The sequence below is a fragment of the Balaenoptera physalus genome, assembly GCF_965194825.1.
Source record: "Balaenoptera physalus genome assembly, chromosome: 1".
NCBI lineage: Eukaryota > Metazoa > Chordata > Mammalia > Artiodactyla > Balaenopteridae > Balaenoptera > Balaenoptera physalus.
Window position 1 is genome coordinate 177098414 of NC_138882.1, and position 11548 is coordinate 177109961.

The window sequence follows — 11548 nt, forward strand, 5'->3', positions numbered from 1 at the left end:
ATCATCAGTTCCTTCCAAAAACAAGTGAAATGCATCATAAAGAACGCACAAAACTCTGCTACCAGTGCACCATGCCTCCACTTCGGGCAGGTGTAGCAAGAGTCTGTTTGTTAAAAGTTACAGATCCTAACATTTTACCTTATTCTAATTTAAAAATGATTTTTAAAAAAGAAAACTGGTATTGAGAGAGTGACTTTTATGCTCAGTCTCTTCAAAAATAGATACCAGGGCTTCCCTGGCGGCGCAGTGGTTGAGAATCTGCCTGCTAATGCAGGGGACACGGGTTCGAGCCCTGGTCTGGGAGGATCCCACATGCCGCGGAGCAACTAGGCCCGTGAGCCACAATTGCTGAGGCTGCGCGTCTGGAGCCTGTGCTCCGCAACAAGAGAGGCCGCAATAGTGAGAGGCCCGCGCACCGCGATGAAGAGTGGCCCCCGCTCGCCGCAGCTAGAGAAAGCCCTCGCACAGAAACGAAGACCCAACACAGCCATAAATAAATAAATAATGTGAACCCTTTTAAAAAAAAAAAAAGATACCAAACTGCTAATAATGGTTAAATCTATGGAATGGGATTGTGGGTAATTTTCAATTCATCTTATTTCTATTTGAATTGTTTACAATAAGTACTCTTCTTTAATATGAAAAAGACACATTAAGAAAGGTATAACGCAAATGGGTTATTTTAATACTGGTAAAGCAGTTTATCGGCTCTGTAGTCATCTATATTCAGAAACTAGTGGTAATTAAAAGCCAAAGGGAGAAGGTGGCTAATTCCCTTACTTGATAGGATTTCTTGGTAGGGTCTGAAATGGTAAAGATTAACACAAATAACTGGTAAGATTAACACAAATTCACCAATAATTTGTTTTTTATTTTCCAACACTAGACTAGTGTTATCACTGCACAAATAGCAGCATTACATCTCAAATGAGGTATCTCTTTATAAGACATTACCTATTATTACTCATGAGTTTTTTCCAGGGGAGCACTAATTCAAAGATTAGCCTAAAACAAACATGGTGTGCTTTCATACACCTCACAATTCCAAACTGACAGAAAACAAAAAACAAAAAACCCCAAAACTCTCACCGTCTCACTGGAGATCTACTCCTTCTATGCCTTGGTGGAGGAGGCATTCGTCTCGGTGGAGTTCTTCTTCGAGGAGATGGCCGTCTTCTTGGGCTTGGCCGCCTTCTAGGTGAGTATGATCTGCCATAACAGAATTAGAATCTGAGTAAATCATGAGCAAGGAATGAATTCCTTAACATAGTTTTCTCAACAGCTACATTTTAAAAAATGGATTTCAAGGGACACAATTTTCTATTTGTGTAGAGATTTTTAATGGAACCTAGAAAGTGTCCCTAAATTGTCGCTGGAAATCCAAAGCGTAACACTTGTGCTAAATGTTTTCCACAGCTTTGATATAATTTACCTAATTCTACCTAGGAGAGTAGCACATAAAACCTAAGATCTACGCAGATCTTAAAGCCACTACTCACCTTGATCGGGATCTATGGCGTCTTCTCGGTCGAGTATGAGAAGGAGAGCGAGAACGTGTCCGGGATCTTGACTTGGAACGCGACCGAGATCTTGGTCGGGTCTTCTCCTTTTCCTTTTCCTTTTTGGAGTTTTTCTCCGGAGAAGGTTCTTTAGGCTCTGGTACTGGTTCAGGCTTGGGAACTTTCAGGATGTCACTGTGTGGGGGGAAAAAAATGCTTATTTTGTGCCTTTTCTACTCAGAATCCTAAGTCTTAATACAGCAATATAAAAAAGCTGTTTCTTTAAAAAGTTTTCAAAATCCATGAAGACATCTAGAAAGATATATACACATCAGTGAAATCCAGTGAACTAACAATTCTAATCACATACATTTTTTTTTAAAGTGCAAATCCGTCCATAATAGTGGGGGAGGGACTTCCCTGTGGCGCAGTGGTTGGGAGTCCGCCTGCCAGTGCAGGGGACTCGGGTTTGAGCCCTGGTCTGGGAAGATCCCACATACCGCAGAGCAACTGGGCCCATGCGCCACAACTGCTGAGCCTGCACTCTAGAGCCCGTGAGCCACAACTGCTGAGCCTGTGTGCCACAACTACTGAGGCCCGCGCACCTAGAGCCCACGCTCCGCAACAAGAGAGGCCACTGCAATGAGAAGCCCGTGCACCTCAACGAAAACCCAACGCCTCCAATAAATAAATAAATAAATAAATTTATTTTAAAAAAAAAATAGTGGGGGAAAAAAAGGCAAGTTATAGTATATAAAATATCTGAAGCAACACAACCAACAGATAGCAGTGGTCACCTTTGGGTCATCTTATACTCCCCTATACAATTTGAATTTCTTTTCAACAAGCTAACTTTATAATTTAAAAAATCTACAAGTAAAACAAGTAAGTTTATGTTTTTAACTCACAGGTATCATATTTACGGTCACTTAATTAACAGCCTAAAACTGTGATATTTATAAATGAATTTTTATGTACTTGCCTAGTAGAAGTGGCCTCTTGTACTGAAGGTTCTTTTACTTTCACTGACGGCTCTGGGAGCTCTGGAGTTTTTTCCTTCTTCTCTGGAGCAGGGGAAGGACTCCGGCTCTTGGTTCTGTGACGGGGAGATCGAGAATGACTGCGCTTTCTCTCTCTCCTGACAGGGGAAGATCGTCTTCTAGGGGAAGGAGATCTGGATTTGCGTCTAGGATGAAAGCAATTTTTTTTCAGGTTTTTTGAATCACGTGGACTGGGGAAGAGGGTCAAAAGGAGAAGTGAGATTAATCTATTTAATTACACCATTATTGTTTATATCTGAGAAGTTCCTTATGGAAATAAGATATCCGATCACACTTACTTAATAGGAAAAGGGCCAACAGAAAACCAGAAAAACAAGCAAATGAAGGATAACAACATTCTCCAGTATACCAGTTATAACAGAGGAATACATTGACGTAGGACTCTAGATTTAGGTTCTCAATCATTCCCAGAGATGAGAAGACCAAAGAACAACTTTTCAGAGGAAGCAGATGCATAAAAGGAAGGAAATATATAATAATAAGTCAAACCTTAAAAAAACAGAGTTTAGATGCAGACAGATCCCACCAGAGTTCATCAGGTAGTCTAGGTATTCCAGAAAAAATGACTAGTGCAATTAAAGCAAAATGTTCTTCAGAAGAGGATAAATAAATCAAACTTGCATAAGACAGCTTTTTTGGAAGAGAAGAAGCTCCCTTTCCATTTCAATAATAGTTTCCCTAACTTGAAGTAAAACAGTAGACCTGGTTCATCAACAAATAGTTATCATTATGATTTGTGCATAACTCTAGAAATACTGCTTCCCTGATAAGCAGCTTTTAATATCAAGTATATAAATAAAGGGGACAAAGATATTACCTCCTCTCTTTACTAATTCCAGCTCATTTATGAAGAAATTAGCAGAACCCTAAAAATGAAAAGCCTAATGGAATTCTCACCACTCACCACAAATATAAAGCTGAACTGTGGATTTGAAAATGGGAACCTAACCATAGTCTCAATGGAAGGAAAAAGAAAGCAAATATATGTTTTGGGTTCAGCACAACCATCTAAGAAACGTAGAACAGGGAATTAGGTAAGTACAATAGGAAGGGCTAGTGGGTACAGATTTCTAATTAAAAAACTAAAGAAAAAAAAAAATTGGAGTACACTAAAATAATAACTCAAAATAATTTAAACTAAAGCAATATGAAAGACAAGTCTAGATTTTGATTTAGGAATTAGGGGGTTGACTAATTCACCAAGATTTTAGAGATAGTTATTATAGTCAAAAGATGATCTCTCTCAAAAAAAAGATGAAATATTTTAGTCCAGAGGCAAGCCATAGCTCACCATGAAAACTGTATGATGGAAGAAATTCTCTGAATAGTGCTGTTAGCTTCCTTTTTTAACTGTGTAACTTTCTGGACACAAAATACTTTAATACCTAACGTACTTATAAAACACTAGGTATGCAGATTGTACTGTACCTTCTTGGGCTTCGAGACCGCTCCCTTTTTTCTCTGCTGCTTTCTTTTTCTTCCTTATCCCTCTTATCCTTGTCTTCATCTTGCTTTTTCATAGATGCCAACTTTTCTTGTTCAATCTGTAAAGATCAGGTTTTCAAAGTAAACAGTTGAACATTTGAGATCAACAAGCAAACTGAGGACTACACCTGATAAACACCAATGTTAAATATAACTGTCATTTCATCAGCCCCTGGTTTTCAACAAGACTGTTCTTTCTTCATCCATACTACACACTTTAAGATTGGTGCTGAATACTTGTTGAAAATTAATCCCTAACAGATGAACTAAAAAAAATGGCTGTTTTCAAGCTTACTTTAAAAAAAAAAAAAAAAAATCACATTTATCTTATATTTTGTGATTTAACATGCATTGCCTATATGAAGAGCTTGTGCTTACCTTTTACACTGTTATTAAAGTTCAATTTTCTTTTAATCTAGATGTACTATACATACATACATATATATATACATTTTTTTTTTTTTAATTAAATATACCAAATCATTGGACTCTGGGACAATGACATTCTAAACTCTCTGTTTGGGTAGGGGGATGGGAGTGGGAGAAGTTGAGAACCAAAACTGAACGTTCAAATATATCACAGCAAAGGAAAACATACTGATCCTAGCTGGGACATGTAAAATTTACAGTCTCTCAGCAGTCTGGATACTACTCTCTCAAATCAAACATCACGAAAAAGAAAAGGCCATTACCTGTCTCTGTTTTATTTCTTCTTTCTTCAGCTCTAGGAAAGCAGAAGGGATTCCGGCGATGTTTTCTTGTGCGCTTAAGAGCAGAGGCCACAGCTCTCCCATAAATTCTCTAGCATTTTTTCCATTCAAAAACCCAGTCAGGTTGATTTGCATCATTTTGGAGTCTGGATTCTGCAAAAAGACATGACAGGAAGAGGAACAGGTTACTTCAAAACAAACCAACCGACCAACCTATAACTCATTTAAATTAGTATTTTTTAAGTCTATCATAGGGGCTTAGATACATATATATTCTTTACTATTTTAAAAATAGCTTTCCCTAGTAGTTTTTCAGCAATATAATCTCTAGCACAGATTACCAAATTCTCTCTCACTCTACCAAAAGCCATCAGAGAGCCTGTTAATCCTTTGTGGATTTCATAAGTATTTTTAGACTATGGCTGTTAGTGGGCCTTACATTTATTAACTTTAAAAACCATCATGGAACATCCACAAATTCTTGCATTTACTAATATGGAAAGTGTTTGCTTGCTTGGAAATTTTCGCTCAATGAGAAATGGAAAAGTACATAAACTGTTCACTTCTCTCTAACACTGTAGATAGCTTTCTATAAAATATCTACTGTCCAGTTATGAAAACTATCAAGTTATGCATGCACTCTAACTTTTGAAGACTAAGCTGAAAGCCTGACTTCTACATAAGGAAAATCTATTTTAACAATGCCTTGAATTCTCAACTGTCCACAAAGAGCTAAGAGGTCAAGATTTCTCAAAAATAACTGGATTTTTAAATGCTAAATCTGTTGGTCAAGCAACAAGGTCCATATAACAAGCACAGCTCAATAGCACAAAGCAAGTACAGATTCCAGGTGTCTTCAGTTTCTTCTTGGAACCTTGGGGGTTTGGAATCGCCAAGTCCCCTGTAGAGAAAGATGTTCCCTTGGCTTGCTTCCGACTCCCTACTGCAACTCAACCACCTTGAGTTTAATGTTATATCATTTATCTAAATTGCAAAAGACGAACAAGCAATAATGAGTACACAACCACAAAAAAAGAAAAGATTGTTTAAAAAAGTTCTAAACTTTAATCTCATGCTCACTACAAGGGGAATACTACCAGATACTTAGGTTTTTAAAATGCACTAAAATACAAATCAGTAAAGCATTTCTCTAATAAAATCTATCTTTAATCATCATTTAAAAAACTTTTTCCCATATTCCTGGTTTTCTAAATAAAATGTATACATTTAAAAGGAAGCACTTTCTTAAAATTAAATAGTATTTGAAAGTATTCAAAACAAAACGTAATTACCAAATTGTATCTTAAAAATAGAAATACCTTATCAGTTGAAATGCCAACTGTTCTGTCAAAACACAAGGGCGAACTCTTTGGGAAAAGGATTAATGTAAAAGTAAATTCACATTGGTATATTTGCCAAAAGGTTATACGGTGCATCTTACTGTCCTTTGGGTTGTCGTGGCAAAATAGCAAACTATTTTATAATAAAACTGTTTTTAAACACCAATTCTATCGTCACCTCATATTATCTCACGTATGAAGAAAGGAACAATTACATTAACTGGCTCTAATAATACTGTCAATTTATTTCAGTCTGAAGTTTAACTACAATGTAAACAAAAAATTCTGTGCCTAAGATGTAACTGATGACTAGCTGACATGCAGCTACAACTAAAAACTTTAGTTCCTTGATTATTTTAAAAACAATATCCAATCAAATCAGAATTGCCCCTCATGCTTCACATAAAAGTCCATCTCATAATAGTATTTTTAAAGAGCAGTGTATAGATTTACCCATTGCTCTTTCCTGTTTGTATTTTTTGTTGTTGTTGTTGTTGATGTTTGGCCACTTTACACAACTCACCTCCAAACACACACTGCATCATCAAGGGAGTTGGGTCAGAGCGACATTGGGACACTCACTCTGCTGTGACCTAATAAGGTGATGGTGCTATACTTCAGACGCAAGGAATAACTTCCATTTTGGTTCAGGCCTTTTAAATCATAAATCACATTATCATTAGAAAATTGCTGTCAAAGTAACTTAACATGTAACAGCAAAATTACAAACAATAAGTTTGATTTTTCACCTGTGTAGCTTTCAAAACTATGTACCTTCACTAAACTTCCAGCCTTAATAGTTGTTTACAAAGTGAATTCTTTTCACAACAAACATTGTAAAATAACCCTCCTATATTTGTACTCCATAGAAAAATTCAGTTTCCATAGATTCACAAAATTATGTCACATATTCAGAAATAAGAGCCATTTGTATATTATTACCTTCACTTCCAGCTGGTTGAATATAAACTCAATCACAACATCATCTTCAAACCCAAGGATTTCCGTTACTCGTTTTGTTATCCAAGGCTTTATAACCTCCAAATTTACTTTGCTCATGTCCACCTGATAAAACATGCAGGCAGTTATTACTGAGTACAACTTCACAATCCTAAAAGAAAGCTCACATAAGAATTTTGTCTAATGAAGTTCCTTTTGGTTTATGAAATTCTTTTGTTTAGCATGGTACAATTTAGCTCATCCTTATTTGTTTGCGCTAGTCTCTGTGTGTGTGTTGTTGTGGCTAAAAGATGGAAAATGTTTAATTATAAATGTTTTCCTTAGTATTCATGTTACAGTCCATCTCCAAAACAACCAAAATGCTTGAATCAACTGTGCTATAAAGGTGTAGAACAGTTTATCCAAAAGAATACCTTTTTTTCTAGGCATTCTGCAAATTTCAGCTGCTTCAGTAGCTTCTTCTGTTTGTTGCTGAACCGATTATCCTGTTCTGCACTTGTTCCCTGCAGGAAGAGAAACACATTTCAATTAAGAGCTCAAAGTTAAATTCCTGCTTTTTATCAGCTAATGATGGCTATGACCTTTACAGGTGAAACAGAGTAATCAAGTAAACAGAAACACCATAGCTAATATTCATAGGTACAAAATGTGTACTCTTTTCCCAACAGAGCTAACATTTTGAAAACTTGACTATTTAAAATTTACAAAACATATGCTCACTGTAACAAGTCAAACAACATGCGGACTACAGCATAAACCTAACACCTCCTCCACAACCAAGTTAAGTTTGATGTGTATCTTTTTCACCTCTTTCTATGCTAATAGACATTTAAGGGTTTTCAATAAAATACACAAAATACTAACATATACTTTTAAACAAGACCATTAAGTTTCATCCTCTTCTGGAAGCCAGTAGCATGCTTGCAAAATTATTGTGGCAATGCATATAAACAGGGGGAAAAGGAAAAACAACAGCCTGAGACTATGTTGTGTTAGTTTTCACAACTTTCAGAACTTGGAATGCATGAGAAATATAGGTTTACCTTAATAAACTCAATTTCTGTAAAGAAACTGGAAAAATGAGAGCTTACAAATACTACATTAGGACATCAAGTAATCACTAGTCTGAGTTTTGTCATTCCCACTGGCCCAATTAAATACGGAAATAGCTGGGTGTGATATGAAATCTACTGATTGGTTCACAGAGTTGGCCACTGTCCCTTGGAAAGCGATCAAGAAAATTCTTTTAGGAAGGTAAAGAACCTGTATTAGAATCCCAGCTCTGTCACTACTTAAGCCATATGACCTCAAAGTTACTTAACCTGTCCGAGAATGTTTCCTTACTTGCTAAAATCCACCTTGCAGGGCTGTGTACATCAGAAATGATACACATACGGTAACTGGCATGTGGCAGAAGTCCAGCAAATGAAAGCTACTATTTCTACCTTAACTGAAAAATTCAGTTTACTACCTGAATGACAGTGTACTAAAAGGTAACTGCCCTAATATCTTTTAACTCAGAGTTTAAATCCTATCCAATCAACTCCTCTAAGGAACTGTAGGCAGTATATAAGCACTGCACCCTTTTCTTCCAGATTTTTACCAACACTAAAAGCAAACCTCGTTTTTAAATTTGTCAGCCATCTTGCTCTTTTTCTTTTGGAATTCCTTTCCATAGGAAATAAAAAATGAAAAGAACAGGCTGTGTTTCAAAATATTCCATTCAGACTACAAGAAATATTGAGTATTTACTACAAAATACTTTGATAGAAATTACATAATGGAGAGTTCACCTGCAGTGTGAAAATTTGATAAACTCAATTGAAACTACCATTACATAAATAACCATAGTACTGTTTGCATAACCCAAGAATAGTCAAATAACTGGCTGCGTTAAGTCAAATGCCTGTAATAACACTTAAACCTTTAATGAAAACCTAGTTAGCACATTTAAAGTCAACTGAAAAGGAATTTCAACTCTGGTTTTGGAGTGTCTAGAGCTATCTTTACTAAAGTCCCAGTCTTCCCCTCTTTTAACTTTTCCTTTAAAAACACACATACAAACTGCATATTATATGCTCCAGAGAGTAGAAAGAGCCAACTTACATGACATATAAATTCTGACTTAGACCAACTGGTCTCCATACGGTCCGTTCTGCATTAAAAAGAACTTGCAGACTCTAGTCCTATTAGTGTCACTTGCCCACCCATCTAGATCTCGACTGGGTGCTCATTCCCTACAGGAGTGAAAAAGGGGACGAACAGGCTCCAGCACGCGCCCGATAAAGCATGGGCCCTCAGGGCCAACTACGACGAGAAAACGTCCCCGTCTGCAAGTGAGGCAACTTTCCTCCAGCGGACTTTCAAAAGAGTAAAACAAACGGGGAGGGTGAGGGGTGAGGAACGGTGAGCGGGAAGAAGAGTTGATCCACCCCATTCCCCCGCCTCCACACACGCGCATACTTTTTGTTGCACCCTCTGCCCCGAGAGTCTCAGATTCAAACGTTCTAACCACAAATTATCGGCGTTCCCCTCCCTGAAGGGATATCAAATTGGGCGGGAGCTCCCGCGAACTCTGACCCCGAGCCTTCGCGAAGGCTTAGACCAGGAAGGGGGGGGGGGTCGGCGCCCGCTTTCTCAAGAAAAGCGGCTTAACGCTGCTTCCGGTCCACGCTCTCCTGGGGCGGTACCCCCAAACCCGTCCTCCCCAGGACCCTGCAGCCGCCGGTCACCACAGGGTTTCCCTCCGGCCTCCCCCCAGGGACTTCCTCCTCGCGGGTCCGCTAGGCCCCAGGACCCGGCGACGCGCGCGGCTCGGCCCGCAGGCCCCCGCCAAGCAGGCGGGCGGGCGACGAGTTACCGCTTCGGGCCATTCCCGCCGCCATTTTCCGGCGACCGTCGCCGCCGCGTAGGGGGGGACGATTCCGGAGGAGGAGACTGCGCAGGGGCGCACCGGTCCCCGCCGCAGGGCAGAGGGGAGCGTCCGCTGGCACCGAGGACCCTTAGGATCTTCGAAGCTTCCGCTCGCTGGCTACCCCGTCCCGAGCTCAGGCCTCCTGCCGGGCTTTACCGATAAGCCCCTCACCTCACCCCAGATCCCCGCGTTCCCACTTACGCGGAAGAATCCCGCGTCCATCTTGCTGCCTCGCTCGGAGATCGCTCCCTGTCCCAAGGTGCACCGCGCCGCCGCGACGGAGGGCGGGACCGGCAGGGAAAGCCGAGCGCCCGGACGCAGAGCGGGCCGCTCCACCCGCCCCAGCAGCCGACACGAGGCCGCGCCTGCTCAGTGTGGCGAGCGCCCGGTACGCGTGCGCACGCGCGTTCAGGGAGGCGGGCTGCTACCAGGCTCAGAGCCTCCCCAGTGGCCAGTCAGGGAGGAAAGCCTCGCGATCGCAGCAAATTGGGTGGGGGAGAGACAGAGAGAGAGACAGAGAGAGAGAGAGAGAGTGTCGTCGGGTCGCCCCGCCCTGCGAATCCTTTTGTGGAGCTCAACCGGCCTTGTTCCCGGAGCGTGAATTGACCCATCCGTCCACCCGTAGTGGCGGAGGCCTCACGCCCTGGGGGGCCCATGGAGCGATTGAAGAGAAAAGCTGTTACCTCAGAGTGACGCTAGTGGGGCCGCCCGTGTCGTTATGAAAGTTGTGACTGTGTTGTTTTTACGAGTTTACCAGTTACTGAGATCTGCCCTGAAGTAGTCGAGCTATGCAGTATGAGTGAAATCTGCATTCTGGCCCCGCTCCCTCGGCTTTCCCTCTCGTCTCCGCACAACTCCTTAGCTTTGGGGAGAAGCTGGAACTGTGGTTTAGATGAATTTCGGTTTCGGCTGCCGGGTCCCCACGCTAGCGGGCAGGAAGCTGAGGAGAAACGTGGCCCCCGGAGAGGGCCTGACGGAGAAGCGGCCTGCCTCCAGGCCTCGGGGCCCTCGGAGTCCTCGGCCTCCGCCTCGGCGGCCCAGCCCTGCCTCCCCAGCGCCCTGCTCCGGCTGCGAGGGCTCCGGCATCGGATGCCTTCTGCCGGACTTGCCCTAAGCGCTCTCTTTTTCTCTGAGAGGAAGCATGTGACCATTCTCTGACCATCTTTTGTAAAATACCCCCCACCACACACACACGCGCGCGCGCGCGCGCACACGCAAACACTTTAGCCTCCCTTTCCTGCTTTTTGTTCACAGCACTCATCTTGAAACTGTGTGTTTACTCTCGTGGCTTTAAATACCAACTGCCTCCTAACAACGTCATAGATTTCCAGCTCAGATCTCTCTCCCGAGCTTCAAACGTGTATTGGCAGCGTCCTCCGGGACGTTTCCACTTGGCTAGACGGCTCCTGGTTCCTCCTCCTGTCTCCCGAGCACCCTCCACCCCGCCGAAAAACTGACCCGCTCCTCCCAAAGTCTTCCCTGCCTCGGTTGATGGCAGTATCTTTCCTTTTCTTTAAGACACAAGCCTTGGTTTCGTTCTTGACTCCTCTTCCTCTTATATCCCGCTTCCAAACTGTCA

At 41.4% G+C, this 11548-nt stretch overlaps 1 protein-coding gene across 12 annotated transcripts in view; it reads right to left on the minus strand.

The window, feature by feature from the left end:
• The window catches only part of SRRM1 (serine and arginine repetitive matrix 1), a 30529-nt gene extending 20198 nt beyond the window's left edge, over positions 1–10331 (minus strand). For 7 of the 12 annotated variants that reach the window (XM_082463561.1, XM_082463557.1, XM_082463560.1 and 4 more), the window contains exons 1-8: positions 10171–10331; positions 7469–7558; positions 7038–7160; positions 4738–4908; positions 3989–4104; positions 2482–2685; positions 1500–1694; positions 1090–1209 (exon numbers count right to left, since the gene is read on the minus strand). In XM_082463561.1, the coding sequence (XP_082319687.1) occupies positions 1090–1209; positions 1500–1694; positions 2482–2685; positions 3989–4104; positions 4738–4908; positions 7038–7160; positions 7469–7558; positions 10171–10191 (1040 nt within the window). In that variant the 5' untranslated portion in view covers positions 10192–10331. The remainder of the gene's footprint in view (positions 1–1089; positions 1210–1499; positions 1695–2481; positions 2686–3988; positions 4105–4737; positions 4909–7037; positions 7161–7468; positions 7559–10170) is intronic. The other 5 variants (XM_082463554.1, XM_082463553.1, XM_082463563.1 and 2 more) reach the window with 2 other exon arrangements.
• Positions 10332–11548: the final 1217 nt, after the last annotated feature.